Source organism: Manis pentadactyla, chromosome 7 (genome assembly GCF_030020395.1).
Source record: "Manis pentadactyla isolate mManPen7 chromosome 7, mManPen7.hap1, whole genome shotgun sequence".
Lineage (NCBI taxonomy): Eukaryota > Metazoa > Chordata > Mammalia > Pholidota > Manidae > Manis > Manis pentadactyla.
Window position 1 is genome coordinate 90643873 of NC_080025.1, and position 20088 is coordinate 90663960.

General features: G+C 38.6%; 1 protein-coding gene across 2 annotated transcripts in view; it reads right to left on the bottom strand.

The window, feature by feature from the left end:
• Positions 1-3530: 3530 nt before the first annotated feature.
• Positions 3531-20088, bottom strand: part of CRPPA (CDP-L-ribitol pyrophosphorylase A) — a 321192-nt gene continuing 304634 nt past the window's right edge. Inside the window, exons 10-12 of one of the 2 annotated variants that reach the window (XM_036894528.2) lie at positions 6575-8238; positions 5587-5788; positions 3531-4013 (exon numbers count right to left, since the gene is read on the bottom strand). In XM_036894528.2, coding sequence (XP_036750423.1) covers positions 8134-8238 — 105 coding nt within the window. In that variant the 3' untranslated portion in view covers positions 3531-4013; positions 5587-5788; positions 6575-8133. Of the gene's footprint in view, positions 4014-5586; positions 5789-6574; positions 8239-20088 lie in introns of those variants that run through there. The other variant, XM_057504562.1, reaches the window with a different exon arrangement.

The window sequence follows — 20088 nt, forward strand, 5'->3', positions numbered from 1 at the left end:
CGAGGAAACTAGGTCACTAGGTCACTAGGCCACTAGGCTACAAGGAAACTAGGTCAGTAGGTCACTAGGCCACTAGGCTAGTAGGCCACTAGGCCACTAGGCTACAAAGAAACTAGGTCACTAGGACACTAGGCTACTGGGCTACTGAGCTACTAGGCTACTAGGTCACTAGGCCAATAGGCTACAGGGGTACTAGGTCACTAGGGCACAAGGCCACTAGGCTACAAGGAAACTAGGTCAGTAGGTCACTAGGCCACTAGGCTAGTAGGCCAATAGGCCACTAGGCTACAAGGCCACTAGGACACTAACACACAAGGACACAAGGCTACAAGGCCACTTTGCCACTAGGCCACTTGTCTACTAGGCAGCTTGACTAGGCTTGGCTAAGCAAGGCTACTACACTACTAGGACAACAGGCCAACAGGCTACAAGGCTACTAGGACACTAGGATACTAGGACACTAGGCTACAATGCCCCTAGGCCAATAGGCTGCTAAACTACAAGGCTACTAAGCCACTAGCTTCATAGGCCACTAGGTAACAACGCTATCACTTCCCTAGGCCACTAGTGCACTGGGCTACTGGGCTACTAGGCTACTAGGTCACTAGGCCACTAGGCTACAGGGCTACTAGGTTACTAGGCCACTAGGCCACTTGGCTACAAGGAAACTAGGTCATTAGATCACTAGGCCACTAGGCTAAAGGGTCACTAGGCCACTAGGTTACAAGGCTACTAGGCTCCTTGGTACTAGCCTAGTAGGCAAGGCTAGGCCAGGCTAGGCTAACCCAGGCTACTAGGCCACTAGGCTAGGCTAGGCTAGGCTAGGGTACGCTACTAGGCTACGAGACCACTAGGCTACTAGATCAGTAGGCTACAAGGCTACTAGGTCATTAGGCCACTAGGCCACTAGGCTACTAGGTCAGTAGGTCACTAGGCCACTAGACAGCAAGTTCACTAGGACACTAGGCTACAATGCCCTAGGCCAGTAAGTACTAAACCACTAGCTTAATAGGCCATTAGGTTACAAGGCTACCAGTTCCCTAGGCCACTAGGCCACTAGGCCACTGGGGTACTGAGGTACTAGGCTACTAGGTCACTAGGCCACTAGGCTACAGGGGTACTAGGTCACTAGGCCACTAGGCCACTAGGCTACAAGGTCACTAGGCCACTAGGCTACAAGGCTACTAGGCTACTTGGCTACTAGCCTAGTGGGAAAGGCTAAGCCACGCTAGGCTAACCCAGGCTACTAGGCCACTAGGCTAGGGTAGGCTAATAGGCTATGAGACCACTAGGCTACTACATCAGTTGGCTACAAGGCTACTAGGTCATTAGGCCACTAGGCCACTAAGGTACAAGGCTACTAGGTCAGCAGGTCACTAGGCCACTAGACAACAAGGTCACTAGGACACTAGGCTACAATGCCCTAGGCCAATAGGCTACTAGACTACTAGTCTACTAAGCCACTAGCTTAATAGGCCACTAGCTTACAACGCCAACAGTTCCCTAGGACACTAGGGCACTGGGTTACTGGGCTACTAGGCTACTAGGTCACTAGGAAACTACGCTACAGGGCTATTAGGTCACTAGGCCACTAGGGCAGTGGGCTACTAGGCTACAAGGAAACTAGGTCACTAGGCCACTAGGCTACTAGGCTACAAGGAAACTAGGTCACTAGGTCACTAGGCCACTAGGCTACAGGGTCACTAGGCCACTAACCTACAAGGCTACTAGGCTCCTTGGTACTAGCCTAGTAGGCAAGGCTAGACCAGGCTAGGCTAACCCAGGCTACAAGGCCACTAGGCTAGGCTAGGCTAGGCTAGGCTAGGGTACGCTACTAGGCTACGAGACCACTACGCTACTAGGTCAGTAGGCTACAAGGCTACTAGGTCATTAGGCCACTCGGCTACCAGGATACTCGGCCTCTCGGCTACTAGGCTTCTAGTCCACTAGGCTACTAGACCACTAGGTTACAAGGCGACTAAGCCACTAGGTCACTAGGCTACAAGGCCAAAGGACCCCTAGGCCATTGGGATACTTGGCTACTAGGCGGCTGGGCAAGCCTAGGCTAGGCTACTAGACTACTAGGCAACTGGCCACTAGGTGAATTGGCCACTAGGCTAACGGACTCCTAGGATACTTGGCTACTAGGCCACTAGGCTAGGCTAGGCTAGGCTACTAGGCCACAGGCTAGGCTAGGCTAGGCTAGGCCTAGCCTACCGGCCAGGCCTAGATGAGGATTTCACACAGCTGAAAGTAAGTAAGTCTAATCACTGGGAGTGAGCAATTGACCCAGCTTGTTAAGAAAGTAAATGAGTCTAATCAATCGGTATAAATCCTTATAAAAATCAGGGGTTTCTCTTTTCTTCCAAAAAAACTAAATGAGGATCTAAACTAGTTGTGAGCTCATAGAAGATAATTAAAAACAATTTGGCAATTACCAAGTCTTCCCCTTGTTTTTGTAACTCAGAACTAAGGTATTAAGTGCCAGTGTTAAAATCAATTCTGCTTTTATCCCAATCTACCTTTTAATGTGAACTGATTTCTGCTAGCAATAACTAATTTTAACGTATACATATTTGAGTAGTAGAGAAAATAAAGCCTTTCCCATCTCTAAAAGATATGCTTCCTCACTAAAATTGTTCATTTTACTCTCACGCTTATTATTTATTAATTTTACTCTGCTAGGCTAGGCTAGGCTAGGCCTAGTCCATTCCCACAGGTGACTTACTTCTCCAAGGCTGCCATTTGGTTCCTGTGGCTCCAGTGTAACCACGTTCGACACAACACCAAGGAGGAAGGACGAAGAGCAGGAGACACACGTCCCTGAGCTTGTCTCAGGAAGTCCTCTTCTTAGAATTCCCACCATGTAGACTTCCACTTATTTCTCCTTGTCCAGAGATGTGCACGACCACTCCAACTTGCAAGGAAGCCTAACAAATTAAGATTTTTAGCTGAAAATCTATCCCAAGCAAAATAGGCTTATGCTGATAAGAAGAAAGGGACAGTGGCTATTAGAGGCAGTGATTCCCAGCAACATCCCCAGGGTCTATTGCACTGCAAGCAGAATTGCTGGGCTAGCCAGTTCTTAGAGATGCAAACAACTCATCGGGGAGCACACCTTTCAGATACAAACCAACCAATCCGGACCCCAGTGCTGTGAACCACCTCCATCTGGCTCTCTCAGTCCAGGAGGCAGTAGTCCTCTGCTCTGATCACCCCCAGGGCCAAGTCCCCGGTAACTAGAGACAGAACCTCTAACCCAAGCCTGCTAAAATGATTCAAACTAGCTAATCCTAAGCCGCACTGCCCTGCCCTGCCCTGCCTTGCCCTCTCTCATGGAAATCACAATAAGGCCCTGTCCATGCTTTTCCCTCCATCTTTCTGCTTCCTGACCTACCCTGGTGCTTCCCCATAATGCCCAAGCATGGCATGGCAGCTTCCTGTTTCCAGGGATCGGTGAGTACAAAAAATTAGCTTCATCACAGTTAAAATTATTACTACTACTAGTAATAATAATAATAACAATAACAATAATTAGTGAATTTTTCTTTGATTTTTTGAAACTTCATTATTCTGAGATAATTTTAGACTTGGGGAAGAGCTGGAAACAATGAGAGAATTCCCACTCCAGCTGCTCCTGGTCCCGGCCACAGCGTATTTCTCAAACCTCAGACATGCTCGCGGGTTCAGCGCTGTGCCCTGCAGGCTCGGCTCACCTTTCACTGTTTCCACTCGTCCCTTTTCTGCCCCGGACGCAAGTCGGTCCGTCTGTGTTATTCAGTCTCTGACAAGGCTGGGCCCACCCCTTGTCTCCCGGGCCGGGGACCAAGGAGCAAGCTGCTCTGGGATTTCAGAGGACGCAACGCCCTCTGTTTGTGGTCTCAGGATCAGGACAATGGAGCACGGTGGGGGGCAGTGCTTCTCGTAGCTACCTTGTCAGGGCACACATCGGGGTGTCTTCTCAACAGCCAAAGTTGCCCTTGATTCCTCAGTAACTGTTCTAGTTCAGACTGCTGCAAAGAAGCAGAGCCTGGGCAGCTGAAGCTAGGCGAGGCTAGGCCAGGCTAGGCTACGCTAGGATACGCCAGGCTGCTAGGCTAGGCTAGGCTAGGCTACGCTACGCTACACTAATAGGCTACTAGGCTACTATGCCACAAGGCTACAAGGCCACTAGGACACTAACACACAAGGACACAAGGCTACAAGGCCACTTTGCCACTAGGCCACTTGTCTACTAGGCAGCTTGACTAGGCTTGGCTATGCAAGGCTACTACACTACTAGGACAACAGGCCAATAGGCTACAAGGCTACTAGGACACTGGGCTACAATGTCACTAGGCCAATAGTCTACTAGACTATGAGGCTACTAAGCCACTAGCTTAATAGGCCCCTAGGTTAGAACGCTACCAGTTCCGTAGGCCACTAGGGCACTGGGCTACTGGGCTACTAGGCTACTAGGTCACTAGGCCACTAGGCTACAGGGCTACTAGGTCACTAGGTCCCTAGGCCTGTGGGCTACTAGGCTACAAGGAAACTAGGTCACTAGACCAGTAGGCTACAAGGAAACTAGGTCACTAGGTCACTAGTCAAGTAGGCTACAGTGTCACTAGGCCACTAGGCTACAAGTCTACTAGGCTCCTTGGTACTAGCCTAGTAGGCAAGGCTAGGCCAGGCTTGGCTAACCCAGGCTACTAGGCCACTTTGCTAGGCTAGGCTCGGCTAGGGTACGCTACTCGGCTACGTGACCACTAGGCTACTAGATCAGTAGGCTACAAGGGTACTAGGTCATTAGGCCACTCGGCTACAAGGACCCTCGGCCTCTGGGCTACTAGGCTTCCAGTCCACTAGGCTACTAGACCAGTAGGTTACAAGACGACTAAGCCACTATGTCACGAGGCTACAAAGCCAAAGGACCCCTAGGCCATTGGGATACTTGGCTACTAGGCTGCTGGGCAAGGCTAGGCTAGGCTACTAGACTACTAGGCAACTGGCCACTAGGTGAATTGGCCACGAGGCTAACGGACTCCTAGGATACTTGGCTACTAGGCAACTAGGCTAGGCTAGGTGTAGCCTACCAGCCAGGCCTAGATGAGGATTTCACACAGCTGAAAGTACATAAGTCTAATCATTGGGAGTGAGCAATTGACCCAGCTTGTTAAGAAAGTAAATGAGTCTAATCAATCGGTATAAACCCTTATAAAAATCAGGGGTTTCTCTTTTCTTCCAAAAAAACTAAATGAGGATCTAAACTAGTTGTGAGCTCATAGAAGATAATTAAAAACAATTTGGTAATTATCAAGTCTTCCCCTTGTTTTTGTATCTCAGAACTAATGTATTAAGTGCCAGTGTTAAAATCAATTCTGCTTTTATCCCAATCTACCTTTTAATGTGAACTGATTTCTGCTAGCAATAACTAATTTTAACGTATACATATTTGAGTAGTAGAGAAAATAAAGCCTTTCCCATCTCTAAAAGATATGCTTCCTCACTAAAATTGTTCATTTTACTCTTACGTTTATTATTTATTAATTTTACTCTGCTAGGCTAGGCTAGGCTAGGCCTAGTCCATTCCCACAGGTGACTTACTTCTCCAAGGCTGCCATTTGGTTCCTGTGGCTCCAGTGTAACCACGTTTCGAGACAAGACCAAGGAGGAAGGATGAAGGGTAGGAGACACACGTCGCTGAGCTTCTCTCAGGAAGTCCTCTTCTTGGAAGTCCCACCATGTAGACCCCACTTATTTCTCCTTGTCCAGAGATGTCCATGGCCACTCCTACTTCCAAGGAAGCCTAACAAATTAAGATTTTTAGCTGAAAATCTATCCCAAGCAAAACAGGGTTATACTAATAACAAGAAAGGGACAGTGGCTATTAGAGGCAGTGATTCCCAGCAACATCCCCAGGGTCTATTGCACTGCAAGCAGAATTGCTGGGCTAGCCAGTTCTTAGAGAGGCAAACAACTCATCGGGGAGCACACCTTTCAGATACAAACCAACCAATCCGGACCCCAGTGCTGTGAAGCACCTCCATCTGGCTCTCTCATTCCAGGGGGCAGTAGTCCTCTGCTCTGATCACCCCCAGGGCCAAGTCCCCGGTAACTAGAGACAGAACCTCTAACCTGAGCCTGCTAAAATGATTCAAACTAACTAATCCTAAGCTGGACTGCCCTTCCCTGCCCTGGCTTGCCCTCTCTCACGGAAACCACAATAAGGCCCTGCCCATGCTTTTCCCTCCATCTTTCTGCCTCCTGACCTACCCTGGTGCTTCCCCATAAGGTCTCAGCATGGCATGGCAGCTTCCTTTTCCCAGGGATCGGTGAGTATAAAAAATTTGCTTCATTACAGTTAAAAATATTAATAATAATAAGAATAATAATAACAATAAAAACAATAATGAGTAAATATTTCTTTGATTTTTTGAAACTTCATTATTCTGAGATAATTTTAGACTTGGGGAAGACCTGGAAACAATGAGAGAGTTCCCACTGCAGCTGCTCCTATGCCCGGCCTCTGCATATTTCTCAAACCTCAGACATGCCTGCGGGTTCGGCGCTGTTCACTGCAGGCTTGCCTCACCTTTCACCGTTCCCACTCATGTCCTTTTTCTGCCCCGGACTCAGGCCTGTCTCTCTGTGTTATTCAGTCTCTGAGAATGCTAGGCCTTCCCCTTGTCTCCCTTGCCCGTGACCGTGGATCGAGCTGCAACGGTGTTTTGTAGGACGTGCTCTCTTCGTGGTCTCAGGATCAGGACCTCACCGCGCAGTGGTGGTGCATCCTCCTCTTAGTTACCCTGTCAGGGCACACGTTGTGGCGTCTTCTCACTAGCCAATGTTCCCCTTGATTTCTCCGTCAGTGTTTTAGCTCAAGCTGCTGCAAAGTACCAGAGCCTGGGCGGCTGAAACAGCATTTAGTTCTCAAGTTGAGGCTAGGCTAGGCTATATTGAAACAATACATTCCATTTAGGAGAACGAATTTTAATAATGAGCCCATATCCATTATATTCTACTCACTATTACTTTAAGGTGAAATATAAACTCTCCTACTAATATAGATACTTTAGAAACATAGGGAATACTATCCATCATGTTAAGAAGTTCCACAAGGTAGTAATTTCATAGTCTGTCTTTAACTTGAAACATCTCATGCAACTTTTATAGTTGCCACATGCAGCCTCAGCCCTGGAATAATCTGATCTATGGTGTTTTTAAAAAGTGAATTAAATATAGAATAAAAGGCATCTCTAATAACTGGATGTACATAATTGTAAAATGCAATGTAAGGGAAAACCATCAATATCTAAGATGTACATGCCAGTGGAAATTTGAAAGAATAAGAACTGGATTAAAAAGATTGCAGTGTCTATATTGGGAGAATAATTTATTTAATTATTGGAAGTACAATCACTCCCTGCCTTTTAGAAGACAATTCAGGATTGACCAAAATAACTTCAGTTTTATGAAGCTTTACAGTTTTCTTTTAAATTTATTCAGCAAAATCAGAGACCTTTTCAAATAAGTCAAAATTATATTTCATAAACCAAGGAAAACATAGTATTTTACAACAGTAGAAAGGCGGGAGGAGATGACATCTCTTTTATGGATCTAAAGTAATGTAATGCCAATGGTGAAGATATTTGAGCCAGAGTTCCCTGTTATCTACCTATCCACTTTTTAAGGTGTAAAGTATTAGAATATAAGTCAAATATCACATGGTGAGAGGATAATTTTAGAATTAAGAATAATTCTGAGACTTACCTAGTAGTTTCATTATAGTATGATTTATTAATTAACACAGAGATAATAGTTGGTTTTCTAACTTCTCATCCTTGGATGTTTAACTCACCCATCGTTATCTCTATATGATCTTCCAAGCCTTTGTGAAGAGTATGTAAAGGCTATTATTCTCCACTTACTTATTCTCTTCTGTTCTGGTAATTTATATTTGACATGCAGAAAAGTAAATGTTTTATTTCACAGATATAAACATTGATCCACTTTTATAATCCAAGAATCCCATCCTACAAATTATGAGACATAAAAGACACACATTCTACTGCATACAATAGGGTGGGAAGCACAAAAGAGATACTTAGGTAAACATTTTTGAAAGCCCAATAGGTAGTTTTTCTGTGTTCTTCATGCTACCAGTAGCTGACCAATGAGCCCAGGATTTCTTTCTTTGATTAAGGCAGCAATAATAGTGGCACCTTGCCTCAAACTTTCCTGTAGCTTCTGATCATCCTGAGGAGAAATGATAAAATAATAATTATTTTAGAGAAAAAAAAAGACATCACACATTAAATTTAATGTGTTATTTTTCATTTTTTAAAATATTTATTTTTACTTTTCCCCTCAGCTTTATGTCATGACAAATAACAATGTATAAGGTTAAAGTATACAATGTAGTGATATAATATACATATATATTGTGAAATGATTATTACAATTAGGCTAGTTATCACATCTATCACCTCACAGAGTTACTATTACTGGGGGAGGGGTGAGAACATTTAAGACCTACTCTCTTAGCAACTTTCAAGTATACAATATTGTTAACCATCATCAGCATGCTGTACATAAAATTCCCAGAAATTATTCACCTTATAACTGGAAGTTTGTACCCTTTGACCAACATCTCCCCATTTCCTTCTTTCCTCAGCCCCTGGCAACCACCATTCTATTTTGTTTTCATGAATTCAAGGAGCCACTTTTCAAGGTCTGCTGCTCTTTAGACCTGATACACTACAGAACTCAGACCTTAGCAACTGGCATGGAGTTGTATTCCCAAATCAAAGAGAAATGCTTTTACAAGCACTTTTCATTATAGGCAAAAAATATTTGCTTAAGATACCAAGAAAAACAGTGACACAATTTCAAATGCTCAGTATGAAACAAGATTATTTTCTCTTAACCTAACATCTGTCCAACTTTGGCTCTTCACTGAAGTGTGAATATTTCATCAATGATGCAAAGCTTTTCTTCATCTTGTTTCTGAGTGTTTTCCAATAAAAGACTGTGCATACTGGTGTAGGGGAAAAAGCCATACTTGCTGCTTGTGAAGTAAGGATTAGGCAAATCTGTGAAATGAGTTATCTCACAAGTCGCTAAAATGTGTTTTTTGCCTTTGGAATCGCATTGCCTACGAAAATATGTTCATTCTAATTATTTAGGCTTATTGAAATTATGAGGGGATGATAATAAGAAGGAAAAGTCAAAACAGAGCTAAGATATTTGTAAGGTCTCTATGTTATGAACTGGGCTATATTCACAAGAGAGGGGTCTGATAACCAGTCTTTAAACTTTGGCATCTTCCTCAATGCCTCATCTCAATGTACATTATATCACCAGGACCTGTTGCCTCCACTTCCTTAATGTTTCTTGAATAAGTGTACTCCTCTACAACTGCCAGCATAACACCTCAGCCCAAATTACTGCAACAATCACATATAGTCTCTCTAAAGTCTTGTCCTCTCCTCGCTTATTTCCCACACAGCAATTAAAATACTCATTTTAAAATATAGATCTGATCACATCACTGTCCTGCCTTAAGTTCTCTGGAGGCTACCTTTGAACTTCAGGATTAAGATAAAACACTTTACCTGGTAATGAAAAGAGGCTTTTTTCCTTCCAGCCTCTTCATGCTGCTCCTTTACAACCACTCAATTCTCCAAGCCATATAAACTTTCAAGATTGCCCAAACAAATTATTTTTCTACACTTTCATCCCGTTGCACTAGCTAATCCCTTTGCCAGAAAAGCTGCCCCACAACCTTCCAAACCTAGCCAACCCTAGTTACTCTTTGTGGGTCAAACCAGGTATCAATGACTTGAAATATACCTCGACTCCTATCTTCCAGCCCAGTTTGGGTGAATTCTTATAGTCTTTTTAGTTGACCATCTATTCCACCAGATGATGGGTTTCTTGATGAAACAAGTTTTCATTTTATCTTTGAATATGGAACATTTAATTTAATGCCTAACACATGGTAGCTCTTCATGAATCATAACCAAAGGAGGCACTGACTATGATAGGAGTATCATCACCCTTTCAAGTTAACTAGTTTGTTAACATTGACCAGTTTTCGGTAACTTTGTTTACTCCTATTTGCATATGTAACCAGAAGCCTGGCAACAGTACAAAGAAAATATTATCAAAGACTTTCCAAATCCACCATGCCTCTGACATACAGGCCCTAGGGTTTCTCATCTATAACATTTGCTTGTGGTACTCTTTCCCATCAATTTCCCTGACTTGGTTCTAAAGTGTGGAGCTGGGGAAGATGCACAGGGGCTGAATGGTGGCTGGTTTATTTCTTGCAAGTTGGTTTTAATAACATTTCAGTATTGGATTTCAAATGCTGTACTGGTTTCCGGAATGTCACAAGACCTAAATCACATATAAATAAATCATTCTAAAGCCAAATATGCTTGGTTTTAAAATGTGATTCACTTATATGGGAGTAGATATCATCCTTACCACATCATTCATAAACATAAAAATAAATAGTCTAAAACTGAATACAATACAAACCAACTATAGATATGTATTTGTCACTCAATGATTAATTAATTGCAGTGTTGCAGGGTTTAAAATACACATCTACTTCCAAATCTCATTTATTAAATTGAGACGTATAACAGATGATGATAATTAAGGTTTCCCCTTCAAAAATAAACAGGAAAAAAAGGCTATCTTTGAAACTAGTTTATACTTGTCATAATGACAGCAACACAGTAACAAGTAAAGAAAAGAAGGAAAAATCTGTTTAAGATGGCAGGGTTATAAAAATCACATTCCTATATATTAGAATAAATCTTTATGCTCATTTTGATAGCTCCATAACTTATATATCTTTAGCTAATGGATTTAGGTAAGAATGTTCTTTTAAGGATGAATTTACTTCTGCATGTTTTATAGGCATCATTTGGAAAGATTAGAACTCAGTGAGAAAAATCTGTTTGTTCACTATTTGTTTTCCCTTTCTGCCTGAGCTCTATCAATCATTTTAACCCTGAAAAATATGGAAATTTAAAACAGATTAAACAAGATGGTGAGACACATAGTACTCAGAAAATTCTTACATGTACAGAGATCAGATAGTCAAACAATTTATGGATTTCAAACTCCTCTCAAAATTACATATCTCTTTAAAAGTATAGATAAAACAGGTAAGAAAAATGCAAACTCAGATAATTTAAAAGGAATTTCTTACTGCCAGTGAATAAGCAAAAGTGTTTTTAATCCTTAAGAGGGAGGGGAGCAGAGAAACATTATAGGTGGTCATTGTGCTATATGTACATATATGTATCGATACATATGTTCCCTTGTGCCTTCCAAATATATAATAAAAATGTTTGAAGCTAAAATTAAATATGCAAAGTCAATGTGAATACTGAAAAATCATGTTGATAGTATGCACTTGATATGCAGTGATGAAAATGTCAATTATCTCCGTGAACTTCCTTCTGAAAGCCTATAACCTCAGTCTAATCATGAGAAAAACATCAGATGAATTCCAACAGAGGAGCACCCTGCAACATATTTCACCAGTACTCCTCCAAACTCTCAAGTTCATCAAAAACAAAAGAAGTATGAGAAACTGTCACAGCCAAGAGAAGCCTAAGGAGGCATGACCACTAAAAGGAATATGGGATCCTGGAATAAAAATACACATCAGGTAAAACTGAGGGAATATGAATGAGGCTATGAACATTAGTTGTTAATAACAGGGGAAACTCGATGTAGGACATATGGGAACCCCATACAATCTTCTCAATTCTAAAAAATGAAGTATAAAAAATCAGAAGGCAAAGTAGCAGAAAACACAGCCTATAAAGAAAAGAAAAAAATCAATTTAAACATATGCAGAAATGACCTATATTGGAATTAGCATGCAAGGATGGCAAAATAACTATGATTACTATATTAAAAATAGAGGAAGAGATAGAAACATTGATGAAAAATGGGAATTTTCAACACAGAATTGGAATCTATAATAAAGTATATTTTACAGCTGTAAAATTTAATACCTGAAATTAAGAATTAATTGGGCTGATTTAATACAAGATGGGTAGAGCAGAAGATAGTATCAGTGATGCTGAAGATAGTTAAAAAAAATCCAAACTGGTGAATTATTACTATGATCATCTTAATACTTTATGACAGTACTATTCCATTGTCCTATTCCCTATCTACCACTACATACCACCACCACCACCTCACTACCAAGAAACCTCTTTAGTGCATTTAGAAAATCACACATGGTTATTACAGTAGCCACCTTATTTCGGAAAAGTCACTCTATGAAACAAACAAGAATAAAAAAATGTCAACCCCATTCCTAGAAAAACCATACAATACAATGTACATAGTATACAAATGACTAGACTGTAAACTGTAGCTGTATACTGCTATAGCTGGGCATAAAAGGAGGAAGAAATTCAGAGTGTGAAAGACCACATGACGCTGGAAAAATTCCTAAAGGAGGTGGAACCAAAGGATGAGAAAAAGAGGAGGGAAAAACAACAGACTCCAAAATGGACAAGAAGTAATTGGGGAACAAAAAATCACAGCTAGTTTTCATTGTGGCATATCAAGGTGATAAAACAGCCATTACAAAGGTACTGCAAGAAAAGTGGATACCCCAATTTCCACAATAAAAAATAAAGAAAAATTACTGAAATTAAATTTGTCAGTAGTTTATGTACTATATGTAACTCTAGCAATTCCTAGGCTTCACGTTTACCTTAATTTTTGTGCACCAGCCATATAGAACATAAAGTGTAAAAATAGCACACCAATGTTTACATTCCCACACAGACAAATCAAAAGCACACATTTATTGAATTTAAATAAAAGAGGACATTTAATGGTATAAGATGTGTTAAAATATATATTTTGTCTTAAATCTAAATTATCATAGCTGTAATTAGTTGCTTTATTTTGTTCTGTTCATTTCATAATGATGTCAAGTTTTTCAGAAAAACCTTAAACAGAAATTTTTAAAAAATTTTTTTAAGAAATAAGAAAAATGTTGCTTTAATATTTAGTTTCAAGACTGTTTAAAATCCAGAGAAATAAATTTGATATTTTATAATATAAAATTAGTAATATAGAACATTGACCTAATTTCCAAGGAACACTTCTCTCCACAAAAGTATTTAAAACCTGTACAAAGAAAACATTTGTTTGAATATTCTAGTCTTCATTTAAAGGTCCAAGGAAGAATCATATTAATAATTCATGAGGCCTTAGCTTTCTATAGAGCTTAAGAAAAAAATCATGGAAGTCAAGTTAAAAGCGAAAACAGAAATTTAGACTTATTTTTATTCAGCAAGTTAATAATTGCTCATTGAGATCTTAAAGCATTTCTTAACAGGTTTTTTTTTAATATTAGGCAGAATATTAGACAAAATATCAATACATAATAATTTTTAAATTTCTATATTTTCAAATGGATTTAGGATTAAAATTCACCATGGATTTTATCCAGAAACTCATGAAACTCATCATATTTAGCTATTTCTCTATCCCTTGTAATTTCAAGACTAAGGTGAAATATACTATGTTTAGATGAAACATGCATAAAAATTCCAATTACCATTGTCTTTTAAATGCATAAGATAATTCTAAATTTTGTCTATAGTAATCAAGTCTTGTCATTGGAATACTGGACTTTAATCTTTTTGTGTGTGTGGTTTTTGTTGCTGATAGGTATTCCCCATGTGAAATCTCCATGCAGAAATTCCCATGGGACTTCAAAGCTTTTTGGGACGTCGGGGGAAGTAGTAGATTTCTATGAAGTTTCACAGAAGAGTCACAATGAGCAGCACCTCCACAATTCATAGCAGCTCTTCTTTTCCTTCCTCCCCACCATCTACTTCACAGTTTGGACAAGTGAAGCCTGCAGTTCTAGAAGTACACGCTAAGAAGTTGTACCTTACAAGTGTGTACAACCAGTCAATTTTCTATAATGCTCATGTCTTCAAAATTCCTTCCTAATTGTCCCTTCCAATTTCTCAAAGGCCAATTTTTGGCAAAAAATTCTCAGTGTACATAAACTCGAGGAACTTTTTAAAAGGTTTAAAACATTGAATCCTATCATTGTACTATCTGTCCATCAGTACCGGAATTAAAGAGGTATAAACTAATTTATGGTACACTGTTAGAATCAAATCTATGTGGATTTTGTAGAATATGGTCTGGAAGAGTAGCAGGTAAAGCTATGATGTCATTGTTGTCCAAATCTTTATAGACAAAGTGAACGGAAATCTTTTAGAGATATTCATCCATCCTCCATACACATCATTCCTAAAGAACACAATATACTCTGTTAAAAGGAAAATTATAAAGTTAAAACATATGTATATATATTTAGGTTTCCGATGTCTCAGGAAATTCCACAGCCCTTCTTGAAGGTAGACATTACATTGTCTCAGTAAATTCCATACCTAAAAGCTCAATTCAGTGTCATGAGTACAAAACTGTCCTGAAATTCAGGTTGCTCATGTTTTGATATTATATCCTTCTGCCATCTACCCTTGTTTTGGTGAGTTCATGCAAAAATTATCAACACACCACAAAATTTTGAACACTCTAAACAAAGAGAAGTGTGCTATTATCTATATATATGTAAATATTTCTATCTCTATATTCACCCATCCATAACATACAACATACAAAAATTCTAGGTTGTAGTCTTTAGGCATTAGTCTTTAACCATTTTGTTACATTTCTAAGATTAATATCAAATCAAAAAATCTGTATATACTTTGCTGATATGGACGAAAAACATCTAATGGTAACACACTGTCCCCTAGTGGAGATGAAAATAAATGTTTGGTGTCTAAATTTCCAAGAATGAAGGAAAAGCAGTCATGATTTATAAAGTTTGAGAAACATGCAATAGTCCTCCCCACGTGAAAACCACTTGTGTCTTGCTCATTTGAGTGAAACACCTATCTCCCAAAAACCTCTAGAAAAAAAGACTGGTGAAAATGTACTTGGGTTTATTTGTTAACCTAATCACCACACACCAGTTTTCATCTCCTTGATTCTCTGTGCCTAGCACAAGGCCTTGCACATACTATAGGTGCTTTTAAGTGTTTGTGGAATTAGGTCAATAAAACTCTGGTGGTGGGGGCAGGAGGCAGCAACATTACTTTACTGAACAGGAACAGAAAATAAAGATAGGAAAGATTCAAACTATGTGCTCACAGTCAGAGAGTAGTGGGGGCAAAACATGAATAGCCAAGAGCACCAGACGTCTGGCCTGAAGAACAAGCAGTTCATTATTGTGTCATTATTTTTCTAGTTCTGGGGCTTGTCACACTGTCATACTTTACTTTTTTTAAACATCATTCATATGATCAATTCCAAAACTTTATAATGTTGAAAAAGAGATCTCCTATATGATGTCCTTTTCAATTAGCAAAAAGGTTTTGATCCTACACAACTCACCCAAGAGTTGACAAGTCCTGCTAGTTTTCTATTGTGACATCCCTCACCAGTCATGCACCAACCTCTCTAAGTCTACATCTACACCACCCTGAACCAGGATTCCTCTAGGATGTCCTACCTGCAACCTCTCTCTCCTTGTCTACTGTGCTAACCTCACCAGGACAACTATTTTCACTATATCAAACCTACATCACTTTCAGCATAAACTTTGCCTTAGCATTCAAGAACATCCACAATCAACCTGATCAACCATTCAGCCACAGTTTTTACTTCCTTCACTTCTCACAGAATCTGCTTTTGTGGCCATGGTGGTATAATCACTATTATTCCTTCCCCAGTAAAATGGTTTCCCAGTAACTGTCTTTCTACTTCACATCAATTTTGAAAGACCTGGTTGTGATGGCTTCCTCTTAGGGAATCATATATTTTACTGAACATTAGTAATTTAAATATTGGTTGGTTTCATAATCCCTTACTTAATATTTTTATTAGGTTTACAGATGTATAGGTTTTTGTTCTTGGCTAAATTGTAGATGTAAAAGGTAACTCTCCCTAATCCTAATCTCAAATAAAGTACCACATCCATTATAGGTAAATACATTATTTACTAACTTGATTAATTTACTAATTAATTCTGTAAAAATCTGGCTTTATATCGGACTATTAAGATATCTTTGAAACCTCAAATTATGTATATAAAGAATATGTCCTAATGGAAATAACATCCTAAAAATAACGATAATAAAAAAAACTTGTGTATGTACTTGGAAACCGAAAAGATGTCAAAGTCTAGAAATTTGTGCTACATGATTCTCCCTTCCATGAAATAATGCCTGGTCTAGGAGTTAAGGATAAGGGACATTGATAAATACACTAATGTACCCAAGTCAGGGGGATAAAGCCAGACAATGAGGCAGGTATTCTCTTAGATGAGGTGGCTGCATAAGCAGAAAAGCTATATACCAGATGTTGGTGGCCCATGAGTACTGCTTCTAGAATGTATTAAAAATTATAGGAGGGACAGGAAATTTTTCAAAAGAATTTCTTCTTGAGTGGATGGGCCAGATGTTAGTAGAAAAACTACTGATAACTTCCCTTGGAGCAGAAAGACTGGTTTAATTTTTCCCATAAAATTTAGATTCAAATTTTAATTACAAAACTTAATGCAAGGAAAAAACTAAAATAGGCCAATTCAAGAGAAAGAGAGGGAGAGAACAATACTGTTGAAATAGTTTTGAGCGGTTTCAAAAGCCAAGATGGCTGGTTAATGTCTATTAGACTCCTGAATATTGGTTACATGGTTAGTATCCAAAAGTCTTAGTCTCAAAGCTCCATAGTATTAAAAACTCTGTTTTCTTCCACAAATAAGGCTTTGAATTGCAACCTACAATGAGAGATATATCCTGACCAGACTGGTGCCAATTCTTACCAGTCTTAAAAAGCAAAAAACTAGCCAAGCAAAACTCCCTCTTATGATGGAGAGCAGAATTCTTTCTCAAGGAGATCACAGATGGAAGAAAATTGCTTGTAGACCTTCTTCCCAATTAAGGGGTAGGAAAAAAATCAACAGATATGTGAAACAATTTTCTAGGTGGAAAGAAGTTTCTGGAATCATCAGAATTGGATATCTGTTTCTGAAAGGACACTACTAAGTGAAGACAACAAGAAGATTCAAGAAGATGCTTGAACCACTGAAGTGGGAACAAAGTAGGACAGATTTCATATAACAGATTTCAGGTCAATATTAAATGTATTTTCAGTTAAAAATCTCACTGGATGTGGTCTATAATCTACTTTTTCTATATAAAGTTGAATGAGATAAATGGCAGACAGACTTTAAAATGTCTAGCCCTCAGAAGAATAAAGGATTGAAAATAGTGAAAGAAGAGGCAAGGCATTAATGAAAGAACTAAATTATATAGGGGAAGCCTGGAGAGAAAATCAATACTGCAGAAGTTATTATAAAGATACAGAAAAAAAAATCCAAGTTGAATGAAGATCAGAAATTTCACATAGATAGGTATCTTTTAGTGCCTTGCAAAGTTTCTGAATAACCCCCAAAGAAACCATATTCAGATAATACCTTCAAACTTAGATAAAAGTTCAACACCTTCTAGCAGACAATACAGACTATTTACAATAGATAAGAACAGCTGATGTATAACTTCTCTATAATGATAAGTACCACAAGAAAATAGGATCTAAGGAAAAGACTGTTACCCAAGAATTACAACTGTCAGAAGAACAAAGAGAGACATTGTGGGATATGCAAGGGCCCTGAAAACATTCCAATTAGTGGAGATGGTCTTTTTTTTTTAAGCAGAGTGAGTATTTAAAAACAACTTATCTGAGGGCGGAAGAAAATGAATGGGAACTACTATAAACTATGGCTTAAGATCTGAATAGACAGACCTTTTTTTTTTTTCCTTTCTTTTATGGAGTATGAAGTAAGGCAAGTCAGAGAAATACATAAACACATAAATGTACTTATACTAACAAATAATGATGGAAACAACAAACCAATTTAGTATCAAAATGAATCCAGCATTATAACTTTCAGGGACAAACTATTTTTAAAACTGTGTAAAAAAATCCAAATAAAGAAACATAGAATCACAAAAATGAGCAAGACAATGCTCTCAAATATGTACACATTGGAAAGATAAGAAATAGAACTTTTACAAATGAAAAACTGAATTTAAAAAAATTCAAAGGATGGGTCAAAAAAATGGCTTTGTCACAGCTGAAAAGAGAATTATTGAAACTGGAGACAGAGTTGAAGAAATCACTCAGAATTTTCATCAGAGAAGACAAAGAATGTAAAACGTAAAAGAAGGTTAAGAGGTCTGGCAGATATGATAAGAATGTCTAATACATATTTAATCAGAATCCCAGAAGGAGAGAATAGAGATAATAGGGAAAATAATAAAGGAGTTTGCTCAAAAATTTCCAGAAGTTATGGAATACATGAATTTATTCATAAAGGAAACCCAATTCATAAAGAAATTGTAGAACTCTAAATATAGAGACAATCTTAAAGCAGGCACAGTACAGACCAACAAAGTACTAACAATTAGATTGATAACAGTCTTTCTCAAAGCAACAATGGTAGTAAGAACACAATGATCTATTTGCAAAGTGCTAAGACAAAAAGCAAAACTTAATACCCTTCAAAAAATTTTTCAATCCAGAATGTTTATTAGCAACCACACACCCAACACTATTTATCAAGACTGAAAATAGAATATGGGCTCCCTCAGTTAAACAAAACATAAAACTCTATTCCTAAAATACTCTGAGACTGAAGGATATACCTCAAGTGGAAGGAAAATAATTTCACAAGAAAGGTCTAAAAGTATAGGAAGGTCTGGAAAATAACAAAGTGGCTTTAAGTATACAAATCTAAAAAAAAAAAAGCAGTATCTCTAGAAGATAAAAAACATATTCAAATATAGATGGTATTTAAAATAACAAATTGAAATACTGAAGAGTAGCATAAAATGTGGGTGGCAAGTATTCAAACAAAATGTTCTAAGATCCACACAATTTTTGAGAGAGTGATTCAGATACTTATATTATATTTTTAACATAAATACACAAAATAAATTTCAAAGACCTACTAAATGGCTGACAATAAGATGTGAAACTTCTAAACCAGTAGAGAGAAAATGTAGTAATAAACAATTATGACTTACAGGTGGCTAAAGCCAATGGTTGCATTCTCAATGTATTTGCTAAAAAAAAAAATGCTGAACAATGACAAGATCAAATGAAACTACACACATTACATATATACACAGACAAAACTCCACAACACTCAGTATAATTTGAAAATGGAGAATTTCTAAATCTCAAAATAACTGTATATTAGAGGAAAAAAATAAGAGAAAACCATCAAATTCAATGAGCAATTTCTCTTGCTCCACTGCCCTGTCACAAACCTTTATGCCAACTAACAGCAATCAGAAAAACTTGGAAAGAAGGAAGGGAAGAAGGGCACTTCTGATGACTGGAAATTTGATCTGCAACCATCACCAAAAAGAGTAAGCCCCTTCACAAGTGAAAATAGCAAAAAGTGTGAATGTATAACCAGCATAACCATAGGAAAGAGACTTAAAATTATGCTTGATTTGAACGGACAATATTCTTCTGGGACAGAAAGATATAACAAGGAAAAGAAAAGCAATCTTTATCCACTGTGTAGTGAATGGGAGAAGAAACAAAAGGAAAAAACACAGGGTCTTGAAACACAAAAGAGAACTAAAAAGTTGGAGGATACACAACTCCTTCTTCTACCATTAAATAAGAAAAATAACTAAAGAAGCTGGATTTTGCTACATTGACAGGAAAGGGTGTGATTAGGCACTTATAAACTAGCCAAATCCACTACAAATGAATAGGCAAGAGCAATACAGCTACACAGAGTTGTTACACAAAAGGAAGAAAAAATTCAACTGTGTCAATGAATGAACCACCCTCCACCTAAGAAGAAACTATTATCATTAGAATAAGATAACCTTCCAAACTGAGTAAAATATTTGTTAAGTTCTGATTTTCAGTACCATGTTAATGTTTCACAAAGTCTAAAAAATAGAATCAACCCAATCAATTTGGGTGTAATCCAAAATGGAT